Genomic DNA, 15671 nt, shown 5'->3' on the forward strand with positions numbered 1-15671 from the left:
AGGAAAAAGGAGAAAAGAAGTAAAAGCAAAAGAATGTTTTACAAAAACTAAGAAACAATTTTTCAACTTAAAAAACCCAAGTGGGAGGAGCTAACAAAAGTATAAAAGGCCAAGGGAGGCAAACAGAAAACAGAAAGACAGACAAGACACACTGGGTCGGCCTGAAGAAGGCAAAAACATGCCGAAACGTCGCGAACGGCCCAGTGGATGCTAAATGTGCACTAAAACCCTAGATAAGGGCAATTTTTTGAACCAGGGCAGGGACACCACCACCCGGCCCCATCGATGGCCCGTGCACCTCAGGCTACCAGCTTGCTGGTGGCCTGATTCTTTTCTAACACCTAACCCTAACCCCTAACCCCTAACCCTAACCCTAACCACTAACCCCACCCCAGGATCCTGATCCTAACCCTAACCAGCCACAACCCTGGCCCTAACCCTAGCCCCATCCATGGTGAAGCCCTAACCTTAACCTCAGTGCCAAGACACAAAGAATAAACAAAAATAATTAGGAAAGGAGGGGTATGTAAGCCAAAGGAAAGGAAGCAGGAATTAGGAGCAAAAGGAAACAGAAGGCAAAGTAAGGGTAGGACAGGAGAAAGGAAAGGGAAAGGATAGGGTTAAGCCAAAGAAAGTAAAGTAAGAGAACTAAAAAGAAAGCCAAAAAGGAAAAACACAAAGTACCGTAGGGAGGAGTCAACACAGCCTATAAAAGGAGGGGCAGAGAGAAGTCTCCTTTATTTGAATTTGGCCACCGATGCATGAGCACAGCCTGAAGAAGGCACAACACCGCCGAAAGCTAGCGCAAGCCATGCATCATCAATAAAAACGTTTTGTTTGTTATTTTAGTTTGTTATTTTAGTTTGTTATTTTTGGGGGAGGTTTATTTGCTGTTTTTTCATTTTCTTGTTTATGTACGGCCTAAAAAACTAATTTAAAACCTGAAATTTGGAATTAATGAAAAACAACACGGAGACTGAAATTCATTGGGAAAATATAAAAACTTTATTGAAAGCACAATTAAAAACCAGTTGATTAAAAACTTTAAAAGCAATTTAAAAACAATTTCAAAAAACCTGTAAGAAAACCAATATTAATACAATTTGATTAAAAACAACAATAATAAAAATACGGTACTTACCTGGAAGCCTAAAAGAGGAAGGTACTTACCTGATTCGGAACCGGAGAGTAACGGACATGGAAGACGGAGTGGCAAAAAAGTAGTGGGCCTTGGGAAGGGTCACGAGTATGGCCCGTGCACCACTCCTGCCCTCCTCGTGCAGGGAGGAGTTTCATTTCCCCTTACCTAACCCTAACCCCTAACCCTAACCCCTAACCCTAAAGCTAAATGCTTGCCTGGTGTGTATATCAAGTCAAAGCTGTACCTCTGCAGTTTCATCGTGAGACGTTGAATCCTCGGCGACATCTCATTCAGATTTTTCTTAATGATTGACACAAGAGGACGATGATCTGTCTCAACTGTAAAGGTAGGTAGACCATAAACATAACAGTGAAAAATATCAAGTCCATATGCCAGCCCGTTTTATGGCTTAATTTAAATTCTATGGAATCACGAAGTAGCTCCCTTGGTGCTGATGTTCTCACTGACAAGTTAGGTATGAATTTTCCTACAAAGTTTATCATTCCCATCACTCTGAGCACGCCTCTCTTATCTGTCGGGCGTGGCATTGTTGTGATGGCTTTTATTTTTCTTTCATCTGGCTCAATACCTCCAGCAGGGAATTTGTCTCCCAGAAATGTTATTTCCTTTACACCAAAATGACACTTGTCACGATTTAGCTTTAATCCATTCTCCCTCATCCGCTGCAGCACCTTCACCAGTCTTTCATTATGTTCTTGTAGGGTCGAGCCCCATATAACCACATCATCAACATAACAGCGAACACCTTGTAAACCCTCTAACATGTTGTCCATGGCACGATGAAAAATCTCAGATGCTGAGATTATGCCAAATGGCATTCTGAGGAATCTGTACCTGCCAAAAGGTGTATTGAAAGTACAGCATTTTGAACTTTTCTCATCCAGCTTTATTTGCCAAAAACCCGGTGCTGCATCTAGCTTTGAGAAGTATTTGGCGCCTGCCATTTCACTTGCAATCTCTTCACGCTTTGGTATCTGGTAGTGCTCACGTTTTATGGCTTGATTTAAATCGCCAGGGTCCATGCATATTCTCAAATAATTGTCTTTATTCCTTTTATCCACACACACCATTGAGTTTACCCACTCAGTTGGTTCTTCCACTTTTGTAATGACCTGCAACTGTGACATCCTGTCCAGTTCTTTCTTTAAACGGTCCTTCAGTGGAGCCGGGACTCTACGTGGTGCATGGATCACTGGCTTTGCATCCTCTTTCAGCTGGATACTGTAAGTGCATGGTAGACATCCCAAACCTTTGAAGACATCCTCATAATGCTGTACAATGGAGTCAACTGCTCCTCGCTGTCCACTTGCTGTTTCTGGACGGCTGATGTGGTACACTCTTTCTACTAGGTTCAATATTTTGGATGTCACGCCACCTAGCAGTGATTCACGACCTTCTGGAACAACATTAAACAATACATCATAATCTTTATGTTTTATTGTCACTTTAAGCCTGCATTGACCACTACTTTCAATATTCTTTCCATTGTAGTCTTTTAGAGGTACTCTTTTCTTTATTATTTTGGGCCTTGGTTTCATAGCATGGATCTGTGTCATGCTGATTAGGTTTGCCTGTGCACCTGTATCAATCCTTAGTGCCACCAAAGTTCCTTGTATTGGGAGTGAAACAATCCACGTCTTCATAATCTGAGCATCGCTCACCGTCTTCTGCTTCGTTATGCTCACTTTTTACATCCCCAAGTGACACTATGCCCACAAAGAAAGTCTCGCTTAAGTCAGTCTCTTCAACTACATGCACTGATTTGGGTTTGGCTTTCGACAGACATTGTTTGGCAAAATGATTTTTTCCATCGCATTTCAAACATCTTTTGCCATAAGCTGGACACTGTCTAGGTTCATGTCTGCTACCACATCGCTTACAGGAGTACACTGTATCCTCCTTGCTGGACTTTTGTGACATATTCTTCCTCATTTTCTTTTTAACCACAGCTATTTTTGCACCATCATGTACTGCAGCGACGCTTGTCTCATTAAATGTCTTTGCATGCTGCAGGGCTAACTCACTTGCATGACACAGTCTTTCTGCTTCATCCAGAGTTAGCTTGGAATCTCTAGTCCGTTTATCATGGATCCCATACACAATTTGATCACGAACCATAGAATCTTTCAGCTCTCCAAAATCACATGACTGTGCCTTTAGCTTCAAATCAGTCACAAAGCAATCAAAAGTCTCTTTTGGTTGCTGCATCCGAGATCAAAAAACATGCCTTTCATATACTGTATTCTTCTGTGGTGAACAGTGCGCATCAAACTTTTCAACCACTTTGTCGTACTTATTCCTGTCACCAACTTCCTCAAACTCAAACGTGTTGAAGACTTCAGTGGCTTGAGGACCAGCTACCGTGAGCAGCAATGCAATTTTCCTGGCATCGGGTTTAGAGTCCAGTCCCATGGCAGCCATGTACAGCTCAAACTGCTGCTTAAAACACCGCCAGTTGCTGTCCACATTCCCCACCAGTTTCAGTCCTTCCGGTGGCTTCAAACTTTCCATCTCAAACAGAACTTTGAACTGCTATCGCCTCCACTCTCCCACTTTTACTCCTGGGGTCCGTTCTTCGTACCTCGCTTACTACATCCAAGATCAAATGACACATCCAAGATCAAATCATCGTGCTAACTTTGAGCTCACTATTCCGGTTCTCCAAACACACCTGTTGTTGACGATTAGTATAGCTGGATGAAGTAATGTGAGATCACTGGGTGGCTTAACAGGGGCTACGCATCGATAGTAGAAACATTGATCGGCAACCCTTTGGTCGGCGAAAATGTCGAAGGAGCGCGCTCGGTATTTTTCGGGAGCAGAGCAAGAACTCTTGATTGAGGGATTTCAGGAGTTTCAGAGTTTAATTAAAACGCAAGGGAACACTGCAAAGGCTGCAAAAGCAAGGAGAGAGGGCTGGCAGAAAGTTGCTGACAAATTAAACTCGTAAGTAATTTAATAAGAATAATAATAATGGATTGGATTTATATAGCGCTTTTCAAGGCACCCAAAGCGCTTTACAATGCCACTATTCATTCACTCTCACATTCACACACTGGTGGAGGCAAGCTACGGTTGTAGCCACAGCTGCCCTGGGGCAGACTGACAGAAGCGAGGCTGCCATATCGCGCCATTGGCCCCTCTGGCCAACACCAGTAGGCGGTAGGGTAAATTTATTATATTACACTATATTATATTATATTATATCCTCTGTCACATTAGAGCCACGACAGGACCCACTAGAACATGGGAACAAGTAAAAGTGCAATATAAGAATATTCTACAGAATGGTAATATTTATCACTTATATTGCTTTTCAGTCTCTTGGAAAGAGACCCTGAAATAATCTGTTTGTTTGTTTATAACAGCAACCAAGAAAAGGGCAGAGCAAAAAAAGACAGGTGGTGGTCCTGCACCCCCTCGTCAACAAGTTGGTTAAGTAAATAATACCCTCACGGGAAAATCGATATCTCTCTATGAGCACACTGTCGCGCTGAGCTAAAGGATCCTGTCTATCCCGCAATATACGCTGAATTCTGAAAACTCTCCTTATCAATCTTGCACCTTCCGCAATGGGTTGCTCGCGTATACGGACAGGACATGGCTGCGACAGACTTCCCAAATCCACCTTCGCTTTTATAGCCGTGGTCTCTCATCTTGATTACACGAAGTAATTTACTATTACTACTCTAAAATATGAATTACATCTGAAATAATCAAATACATGAAATAGAATGATTAATAGTACATTTCCCTTTTTTTAGGAAATGACCTGTATGTATCTGTATGGAATCAATAAAAGAATCAAATACTGCATTATCTTTAGTTACATTGATAATATTTATTTATGGTAAAACAGTGGTAAAATATCGCTGTCGCTTTTGTATAAATGAAGCGGACATACCTGAGTGGCCGCGATCTAATCTTGTTTACATAAAGTAAGCCTGCTCCCGAGCAGGTTTACGCTTACAGATCTGTTGCTATGACAGCAAGTCCCGGATGAGCTTCGGGGAACCGAATGATCCAAGATCACGCGAAATCGTCAACAATCAAATCCAGCTAACTTACTTGGCGAGGTACGAAGAACGGGCCCCTGGTACCATGTGTTGTCTTCGTAGCGCTTGTTAAAAAAATAACACAGCATCCACTTATGCCTTGCGAGCTACTGCTCCAAACATTTTATTGACACCCTTCATCCCATCACACCACAGACCAGTCTTCTTATATGTGCTCCCCTGGAGGCATTCATGAGCTTTCTTAAATACAGCGCCCCCTGCTGGTAAACCTTACCATTACATGAACACCTTCATATCACCACAGTGTCTTTCACTGGTGGTCTGTGTTTCTCCCCTTCAGCTGGTGAGCTCCTTCATGTGTAACAAGTTATTCCTTCTTTTTTTCACAGCAGGAGAGCTGTTGCTTCGAGTATGTGTTTTCATTTGCTCCACTTTTTTCTTTTGCCTGTGAGCCCAACCTCATGTTATCTCCGTTATCTTACTCCTGTTCTTTGAATTCTCCTATAGAGCTTCCTTTCCTCTCACAGCTTTCTTTGGCCCACCTTTTCTAATCACCCATACACTCTTCAGCTCCTTTATCTGAATTCCTACATCTCTGACTTTTTCATGTTTACTTCTCCTCCTCTAAGCCATAATCGCTTTTGTAATATTGTTTAAATACAAAGGCTTTTTCCTTTTTGCATTTTAGATTCATGTTTTCTTTCTAATTACCAGCTTTTGCTAGAACAAAGGCTCTGTCATCCCCTCCAAACCCTGCTCCTGTGTATCTCCCCCTTGCATGATGCGCACTGCTTATAGTGTTGTGTTTCTTACAGACTGCAGAGATTTATCTATATTTGCTTTTATTTTATTTTCCTTGTAACACTAAAACAAGATCATAGGGGCTTTATTACCATATACAACATTTTGTGTTTTTCTGCTCAACTTTCCTGTAAGTGACAAGATGCAGCTGTGGGATCAACTCTGTCACTATTCAAACCCTCCTTCCTGAAATATTTGCCACCTAATTTGACACAATACCTATTAAACTTGACAGATTAAAGGTAATAGTAATTTTGTATATGTAAAAGAATTTGCTAAAGAATTCCTTAAACATATAAAGTTTAATTTGTTTATTTACTTTCTTACAGTGGCTTGCAAAAGTATTCGGCCCCCTTGAACTTTTCCAAGTTCAAGGGGGACACAAACATGAATCAATTTTATTGGAATTCCAGGTGAAAGACCAACACAAAGTGGTGCACACGTGAGAATTGGAATGAAAATCGTACATGATTCCAAACATTTTTTACAAATAAATAACTGCAAAGTGGGGTGTGCGTAATTATTCAGCCCCCTGAGTCAATACTTTGTAGAACCACCTTTTGCTGCAGTTACAGCTGCCAGTCTTTTAGGGTCTGTCTCTACCAGCTTTGCACATCTACAGACTGAAATTCTTGCCCATTCTTCTTTGCAAAACAGCTCCAGCTCAGTCAGATTAGATGGACAGCGTTTGTGAACAGCAGTTTTCAGATCTTGCCACAGATTCTCGATTGGATTTAGATCTGGACTTTGACTGGGCCGTTCTAACACATGGATATGTTTTGTTTTAAACCTTTTCCATTGTTGCCCTGGCTTTATGTTTAGGGTCGTTGTCCTGCTGGAAGGTGAACCTCCGCCCCAGTCTCAAGTCTTTTGCAGACTCCAAGAGGTTTTCTTCCAAGATTGCCCTGTATTTGACTCCATCCATCATCCCATCAACTCTGACCAGCTTCCCTGTCCCTGCTGAAGAGAAGCAGCCCCAGAGCATGATGCTGCCACCACCATATCTGACAGTGGGGATGGTGTGTTCAGAGTGATGTGCAGTGTTAGTTTTCTGCCACACAAAGCGTTTTGCATTTTGGTCAAAAAGTTCCATTTTGGTCTCATCTGACCAGAGCACCTTCTTTGCTGTGTCCCCCACATGGCTTGTGGCAAACTGCAAACGGGACTTCTTATGGTTTTCTGTTAACAATGGCTTTCTTCTTGCAACTCTTCCATAAAGGCCAACTTTGTGCAGTGAACGACTAATAATACATTTATTTTATTTTATTTATAGATAAAATTTAGACATAAACAGCCATAAAAGTATAAAAAGAAATATAAAAACTGAGCAAGGTAAAAATGGCCTAAGACAGATCGGGTGTATGCAATTCTAAATAGATGAGTTTTGAGTAGTGATTTAAAAGTGGTGAGACAGTGTGTGGTCCGTAGAGCAAGTGGAAGTGCATCCAAAGTCTCGGGGCAGAACAACTAAAGGCTCTGAGTCCCGTGGTAGTCAGGCGAGCAGGTGGAACAGACAGAAGGGAAGCTGAAGAAGAGCGGAGTGTACGAAGGGGTGAGTATGTGTGGAGAAGATCAGATAGATATGGAGGAGCAAGGTTATGAAGCGCTTTGAAAGTGAGAAGCAGGATCTTGAAATTGACACGGAGGTGAACTGGGAGCCAATGGAGCTGTTTAAGAACAGGTGTTATATGTTCAGTGGATCTAGTTCTGGAAATAATAAGAGCAGCTGTATTTTGAACTAACTGCAATTTATGGAGGGATTCATGAGGTAAACCATAGAGAAGAGAATTACAGTAATCCAGACAAGATGTGACAAGAGCATTGACAAGTATGGCGGTACTGTGTGGTGTGAGTGAGGGACGAAGACGGTTAATATTACAGAGATGAAAGTAGGAAGACCGAGTGATATTATTTATATATACTAACTTCCCCTTTTCTCATTTATCTATCAAAACTCACCCCTTACGCGTATTCCTCTAACTCTTATTTACAGCAAGAATTATTTTTATATTTACAGCAATACATGGTTATATTCATAGATTAATATTAAGCCGTATTTACAGCAACAAACAGATTATACTCTAGACCAGGGGTGTCGAACTCCAGGCCTCGAGGGCCGGTGTCCTGCAGGTTTTAGATAATACCCTGGGTCAACACACCTGAATGAAATGATTAGTTCATCACCAGGCTTCTGGAGAATTTCAAGACATGTTGAGGAGGTCATTTAGCCATTTAAATCAGCTGTGTTGGATCAAGGACACATCTAAAACCTGCAGGACACCGGCCCTCCAGGCCTGGAGTTCGACACCTGTGCTCTAGACTACTAGTCAGCAGTATTTACAGCAGTAATTATACTCAAGGGTTAGTAACAGCTATTTACATATGTACACTTTGGCCGAAGGTGTGACCTTTTATACAGCGACGCACGCAATTTACCCAGCGTGTCCAGACTATCAAACCCTCAGATTCCCACTGTGAGTCCCAAGTCAAGCGTTACTTGCTGAGTCCAAAATTCCCCCAAAGCCCGAACAGACCTGACTACAGAGTAATTCACTTGGGTTAACCAGGTTAACTTATCAACCTAAATGGATGACTAGATTTTCAGTGTTAACCACTCTTTTTGCTCTATAAAAATAGCTGTTTTTCTGTTTTTCAATCACTCATCTTAGCAGTAGGATTTACATGAAACTGGAATAGCTTTATGCATACTTTTTTCCACACTGACTTTCAGGCTTCTTTAAATTCAGCCATTTGTAGGTAGATATATTTTCATCATACAATGTGCATCCTTCTGTTCCTAACTCATTACCTAGTGCATATCATTATAGATATCCAGCATGAATATTTAGAGACCGCATGTTCCTTTATTTTCTGCATCTGCACAAGCTTTTTTTGACAGGAAATCTTCAACCCATATAAAAGGCCAGTGATATGAAAAAGAGAGGGACGTCTGATAGGAGCTTAAAAAAATAAAATAAAATAATAATAATAATATTAAAAGAAAGAGACTAAATCACTGACAAGTGTTAGAACTTCGTTTTATTTCCAGCAGTGTATGTGTCACTAGGTTTCCTGTTTTTGATCATCCAGAAACAAACATGGTTTTACAACGTTCAAGTGGTGCCTTTTTGTTCAGAATATTTTGTAAAAAATGGTATGTATATATATATATATATATATATATATATATATATATATATATATATATATATATATATATAAACAATGACATGTGTTGAAGGTGAAAAGCTCTGCTGGTATCATCTGTTTCTATAGTCCCAAAACACTAGTTATTACAGTTACACATTATTCACATTTCTAAAAAAAAATTCTATGCTTAATAAACACTGGAAAACTTTTTACAAATATCTAATAAATTATACTGAAAAAGAATCTAAAGAAATTCTGCAAACATGATTTATGACAAAACAGTGACATCTTCTGGCCATGTTTATGACAGCAGGACAGGCAGTGTTATTTCTATTCATGTTTAACTGTGAAAAACTGAAGAAAGTTTTTATTTTGCTTATTTTGTCAAATTTAATGCTGTATTTTTTGTATCTTAACAAAATTTGGTGTTTTGGGCACTCAGTCCTATTTCCTGGGAATGAACTTATGTGAATCCTTTAGATAAACAGCAGCCAATTTCAATACAGTGGGTAACAGGAACTAAATGGGCTCTTTGTAGACTGCATCAGAACACAAAGCAGAAGAAATGGGATCTAACATTATTTGATGTAATTAATGACAGTCACAGTTCTTCACTGCAGTACAATGAATATGTCAAAGGCAGTTCCTGTTGCATTATCTGGTTGGATGGTAGGTAATCTGATTACCAACCACCAGGTCACATGTAAACTACATTTCAGTGTGTTGCACTCCTCTGTCAGACATGGCAGGTATAATATTACTGTTTTATTACATCACTAACATACATAAATTTAAAAACAACACATCATTGTGCCGCTGGCTTACATGCGCCCCACAGCAGACCTGATCTGCTCCAGCTGTCAGAACAGACTCTACTACAGTCAGTTACTCTGGTTTTCTCTTTAATAAAATGCAGATCTGGAGCAAATAAAACATCTGTTGGGGTTAACTATGTCTGAAACAGGAGGTCTGAAAGATATAGGCAGTAAAACCAGTGAAATCTCCCACTTCTCTAGATTTGATCACTTCTTTAGAGTCTGAACAGACAGAGATAAGATCAGGTCCATGTTAAAAAGTATCCAGAACTGGAGACCAATTGCCAGTGTAAACCCAGTTTGTGGTGTTCATGGCAATTGTTATGTCTGGTTACTCTGACACTTTGACCCGAAAAGTGACGCGACCCAGAAATTTGTCTCGCTCATCATCATTGCGGAGGTTAGAACCCTCAACTTTACACTCCACCGTCTGCTCGATGTTATAGTCTTCTTTTGTGAACAATAACTTGACTGCAACAAGCGGTTGCACGTAGTCAGGCTGTAAACGGAGAGAGAGGTTGTTAGCTGTAGCTCATAGCCATCTTCTTGGCTTAACCTCATCTAACTGGAGTCTTCTGCAGCCTTTGCCAGCAATTTTATTGAAGTTATCCAACTAAAAATATGGCTGTTGTGTAGTTAATTGTACTGGCAGACCAATCCAAGAAGTCTGAGCTCCAGTTTTCCTGAGTGGTGAACTGTATGGGAGAGAATTATTCAGCTAAATAACACCTTCAACTTACAAACCCAGTCTTGAAAACTGGCCAAAAGGATAACTTCAATCTTCGGCATAAGGCTGGAAAACTGAGCATGAATAACACTATGCACGCCTGCCGCCTCTGCTGAGAAAGCCATGTACTTAGTAAATCAGAACTCAAAGAAAGTTTGGGAGGGTTAGATTGCAGACAGCCTACAAAGACTTCATCATCTACTGCATAAATTAAGGACAAGACCAAATTATGTTATTTGCTACTCGCTCCCAAACCACAAGATAAGATAACCCATAACTTTCTGAATGAATTTCTTCTTCCAAACCATCAACATGTTTTTTAGACTCCACAAAGAAGTCCTACCATTAGTTAATCCTTCAATCTTAAATATGATCATCCCATCTCTATTAATGGGCTACATACTACAGGCCTAAAAGCTGCCGGTAATTAACAATCTATCACTTCACCCAGCTCACCAACCTTTATATTATGTCAAAAATTCTTGACAGAGTATTTGTGAAACAGCTAACTGATCAGAAACCCTTTCTTTGAGTTTCTATCACGGTTCAGAACTTTCAGTACAGAAACAGTATACCGTATTTTCACGACCATAAGGCGCACTTAAAAGTCTTAGATTTTCTTCAAAAAGTACGGCGCGCCCTATAGCGCAGTGCGCCCTGTGTGTTGTAAGGAGGACGTAGTAGAGAACGCCATGAGAACGCTAAAGGGTGAAGTGTGGGCGTTGATCGTATATACCGGACAATCGCACATACCTGTCCTTTTAAAAGGACAGGTATGTGCGATTGTCCGGTAAAAGGACAGGTATGTGCATTATGTGGAACATTGTTGTTTTAACAACCCTGAAAATGGCAAAGAGACATGCTTATGAAGCACAGTTTAAACTGAAGGCCATCAGCTATGCGGAGGAACATGGAAATCGAGCAGCGGCGAGAGAATTTAAGATTAACGAATCGATGGTTCGCAAATGGAGGAAGCTAGAAAACAAGCTCCGGCAGGTCAAGAAAACGCAGCTGAGTTTCCGCGGACATAAGGCGAGGTGGCCCGAGTTGGAGGAAAGACTCGAGCGGTGGATCATCGAGCAAAGAGCGAGCGGGAGAAGCGTTTCGACGGTCACCATTCGGCTAAAAGCAGTTTCACTAGCTGAAGAGATGAACATTGAACATTTCCAAGGAGGTCCGTCTTGGTGCTTTCGTTTCATGAAACGGTGCCATTTTTCCATCCGGACCAGGACTACGGTAGCGCAGCAACTTCCAGCGGATTATAAGGAAAAGCTGGCCACCTTCCGCTCCTACTGCAGCAAACACATCGGCGACAAAAACATCCAGCCCAGCCACATCACAAACATGGACGAGGTGCCGCTCACTTTTGACATCCCGGTGAGTCACACTGTGGAGAAGAAGGGGACCAGCACGGTAGCGATACGCACAACGGGGCACGAAAAGTCTTCTTTTACTGTTGTGCTTGGCTGCCATGCTAATGGACAGAAACTGCCGCCTATGTTGATTTTTAAGCGAAAGACTTTGCCTAAAGAGAAGTTTCCAGCAGGAATCATCATTAAGGCAAATGAAAAGGGCTGGATGGATGAGGAAATGATGAAAGAGTGGCTGAGGGAGGTGTATGTAAGGAGACCAGGTGGTTTTTTCCACGCATCACCATCGCTCTTAATCTGTGACTCTATGTGTGTCCATCTCACAGCCGATGTGAAAAAACTAGTGAAACAAATGAACTGTGAGCTTGCTGTCATTCCGGGAGGCCTGACAAAGGAACTCCAACCGCTGGACATTGGTGTGAACCGCCCGTTCAAAGTAAGGCTGCGAGCGGCCTGGGAGCGATGGATGACCAATGGGGACCACAGTTTCACCAAGAGTGGAAGGCAGCGCCAGGCGAGTTACGCCACAATTTGCCAATGGATTGTAGATGCTTGGGCTAACATGTCTGCTGGCACTGTTGTTCGAGCTTTCGCAAAAGCCGGCATCATTTCCGAGGAGCCGCACGGCACAGAAAGTGACTTTGACAGTGAAGAAAGTGAACCTGGCATGTTTGATGGAGATTTAGCGCAGCTGTTCAATTCAGACACAGAGGATGAGGACTTCGAAGGGTTTGATTGATGATAAAAATGTGAGTACTAGGGATGGGTACCGGTATCCGGTGCCATGATGGCACCGGTTCTGACATAAACGGTAGTAACCAGACCAAAAAGCAGCGCACATTTCGGTGCTTTATTTCGGTGCTTTTTTTTCCTGAGCTGTGATACACTTTAGATTCTAGCCAATCATTTTACGTTTCCAAGGATAGTAGGCGGGGCCAGGTACGTACGTTCTTTTAGAGCAGAGCTACAGATTAAAAATGACCAAGGCAAAGCGGTCAAAAGTCTGGCTGTACTTCACAGCAAAATATGCAAACTCAGCAGCCTGCAACAAGTGCTTTAAGCTGATACTGTGATACTGTCAAAGGAGGTAACACCTCAAATCTGATGAAACTCCTGGCGACGCATAGCGTTTTTTTTTAAAAGCCGAGAAATGCGCCGTATTTGATAGCTTGCTGCGAGACCTCACACCGAGCGCATCTACTGCGGGTGTGGTGCCTGTTATCGGACCCGGAGTTAGCAACATCCCCCAAAAACACAAAGAGGAGAGTCCTGGCCCCTAGCCCTGCCAGTATAGCAGAAATGATGACGGATGATGATGCAGCAGCAGCCACTCTTCTCTGCGTGAGTAGCTTAATGTTGTTCGTGTGTAATTTACGTTGAGTAGGCTAACCACGTTATTACATTAATGCATGTAAGGTGAACTAGCAAACATCATCATAGCTACATGCGGCTGTCTTCTTGTTTGATGGCAGATACTCCCTTCACCCTGGCTAAAAAGGCTAAAATGACCAAAGAAAAAGTGGAAAACAGTTAAGGTTGACAAAGAGGTTTTTGGACAAAGTTTGTGTTTTTTCCATTGTTTAAGCTTTTTCCATTGTTTAAGCACTGCTTCCAGCCAAGAGTGATGCCATAAATCCTCTATAGCTGCAGAAAAGGCTAACATTGTTATCTTTTTACAAAAAAAACAGCTGAACATGAGAGGTTTTTGGACCAATTTTGTGTTCTCCATTCTTTAAGCACCGGTTTAAGCACCGTTTAAGCACCGGCACCGTTTCAAAAGTACCGGTTTGGCACCGGTATCGGATAAAACCTAAACGATACCCATCCCTAGTGAGTACCAAACTCAGTTTTGCTCCTGCTTTATTTTTAAATATGCACACTTGTATGCTTGTGTGTTGTTGATGATGACGATTACCGGTAATAGAAATGTGAGTAAGGTACCGAACTCAGGTTTGCTCCCGCTTTATTTTTAAATACGCATACGGTACTTGTATGCTCCCTATAATCCAGTGCGCCTTATGTGTGTGTTAAATACAGTAATGGCACACATAACTGAGACTGCGCCTTTTAGTACAGTGCGTCTTATGGTCGTGAAAATATGGTAGTCACTGTTACAAATTATGTTTTTGCCTCTGGCAGTGTAGTGAACTGTGTGCTTGTCCTGCTAGAGTTCAGTGCAGCATTCGATACAATTTACCATAGTATTTTACATTCTTACAACGATTAGAGCATGCTTTAGGTATGAAACCTACTGTGCTGCAGCAGTTTGTTAATTCATATCTATTGGCTTTCTTCATTGGCTCCTTATTAAATCCAGAATTGAATTTAAACTCCTTCTCATATGCTCAGTCGTGAATAATTAAGCCTGATCTCATCTTAAAGACTTCACAGTAGCGCATCACCCAAATACAGTACTTTGCTATCACTCTGGGAACCACAAGTATGATGGGAGCCAGAGCCTTCAGATTTCAGACCCCTCTTTGTCTGCTGCCATAGATCTAGGCTGCTAGGGGCTTCCCATGATGTATCGTTTCTTCACCCACTGTGTTTTTATATACAACTCTGCATTTAATCATTGGTGATTATTAAGTTATGCCATTTGTTATGTCTTCCTCCCACCAACCCCAACCAGTTGCGGCAGATGGCTGCCCAGTTCAATCTCCCTTCAACCGGCCAGTCCCTGTCACCAAGCTGAAATTCCCAGTCTTATCCATCTCCCCCATCATTCCAATAGCCTGGTCATTTATGTTGATCTAGAGATCAATTGCAGTCATTCTAACAGAATGATTGCATTTACCCCTCTTACCCCTCTGCAGCCTCCTCCTTGTAAGCTTGCAGCTCTTGCAGCAAGACACTAAAAATAATTAATTTTCCCATGAAACGATTTTAACTCCGTGAGATTTTATTCCTCCCTTCAGCTCAGTCTTGGTTCTGTTTGAGTGATTGTGATAAAAGTTGTCATTGTTGTACTTAAAATTTGTAAACCTTGCCTTAAACTGCAGGCACATTCCATGTAAGGTTCTGGTTTCTTTATTTGGTAAGGAATGTTTACTTCCTGCCCTTTATGGGCTCACCTTTGCTTGTATGTGGTGGACCATTAGAGTTCAGGCTTTTTCACTGCAAATTGGAATTCCTCATGCCTCTTATAGGCATTTTTTCTGAGAACTGACAAATCAATTCGTATAACTGTGTATGGACTTTCTTGGCATTTCAGGCCTTCGCAATGTTGCTAATCCTCAAATGTTTCATACTCCTTTAGGCCATGGTAAGATTGGTTCTCTTTTCTTTGAGGGTCCTGCTTTAATTCTGTATACAATAAATTGTGTTCAGTTGAATTAAATTCAGTTTTATCAATATAGCGCCAAATCACAACAACAGTCGCCTCAAGGTGCTTTATATTGTACAGTAGATCGTACAATAATACATACAGAGAAAAACCCAACAATCATATGACCCCCTATGAGCAAGCACTTTGGCGACAGTGGGAAGGAAAAGCTCCCTTTTAACAGGAAGAAACCTCCGGCAGAACCAGGCTCAGGGAGGGGCGGGGCCATCTGCTGTGATTGGTTGGGGTGAGAGAAGGAAGACAGGATAAAGACATGCTGTGGAAGAGAGACAGAGGTTAACAAA

General features: G+C 41.6%; 1 protein-coding gene and 1 long non-coding RNA gene across 2 annotated transcripts in view; one reads left to right on the forward strand and one right to left on the reverse strand.

Annotated features, from left to right (window-relative positions):
- The window catches only part of LOC120740877, a 25554-nt gene continuing 9883 nt past the window's right edge, over positions 1 to 15671 (forward strand). The window contains exons 1-2 of the long non-coding RNA XR_005697511.1: positions 1 to 477; positions 7863 to 7868. This is a non-coding gene — a long non-coding RNA (uncharacterized LOC120740877). The remainder of the gene's footprint in view (positions 478 to 7862; positions 7869 to 15671) is intronic.
- Positions 8993 to 15671, reverse strand: part of LOC120740874 (sodium/potassium-transporting ATPase subunit beta-3-like) — a 19476-nt gene continuing 12797 nt past the window's right edge. The window contains exon 7 of the mRNA XM_040043391.1: positions 8993 to 10443. Coding sequence (XP_039899325.1) covers positions 10276 to 10443 — 168 coding nt within the window. The 3' untranslated portion in view covers positions 8993 to 10275. The remainder of the gene's footprint in view (positions 10444 to 15671) is intronic.

This window comes from Simochromis diagramma, unplaced genomic scaffold (assembly GCF_900408965.1).
Source record: "Simochromis diagramma unplaced genomic scaffold, fSimDia1.1 OVJJ01000377.1, whole genome shotgun sequence".
NCBI classification, from domain to species: domain Eukaryota; kingdom Metazoa; phylum Chordata; class Actinopteri; order Cichliformes; family Cichlidae; genus Simochromis; species Simochromis diagramma.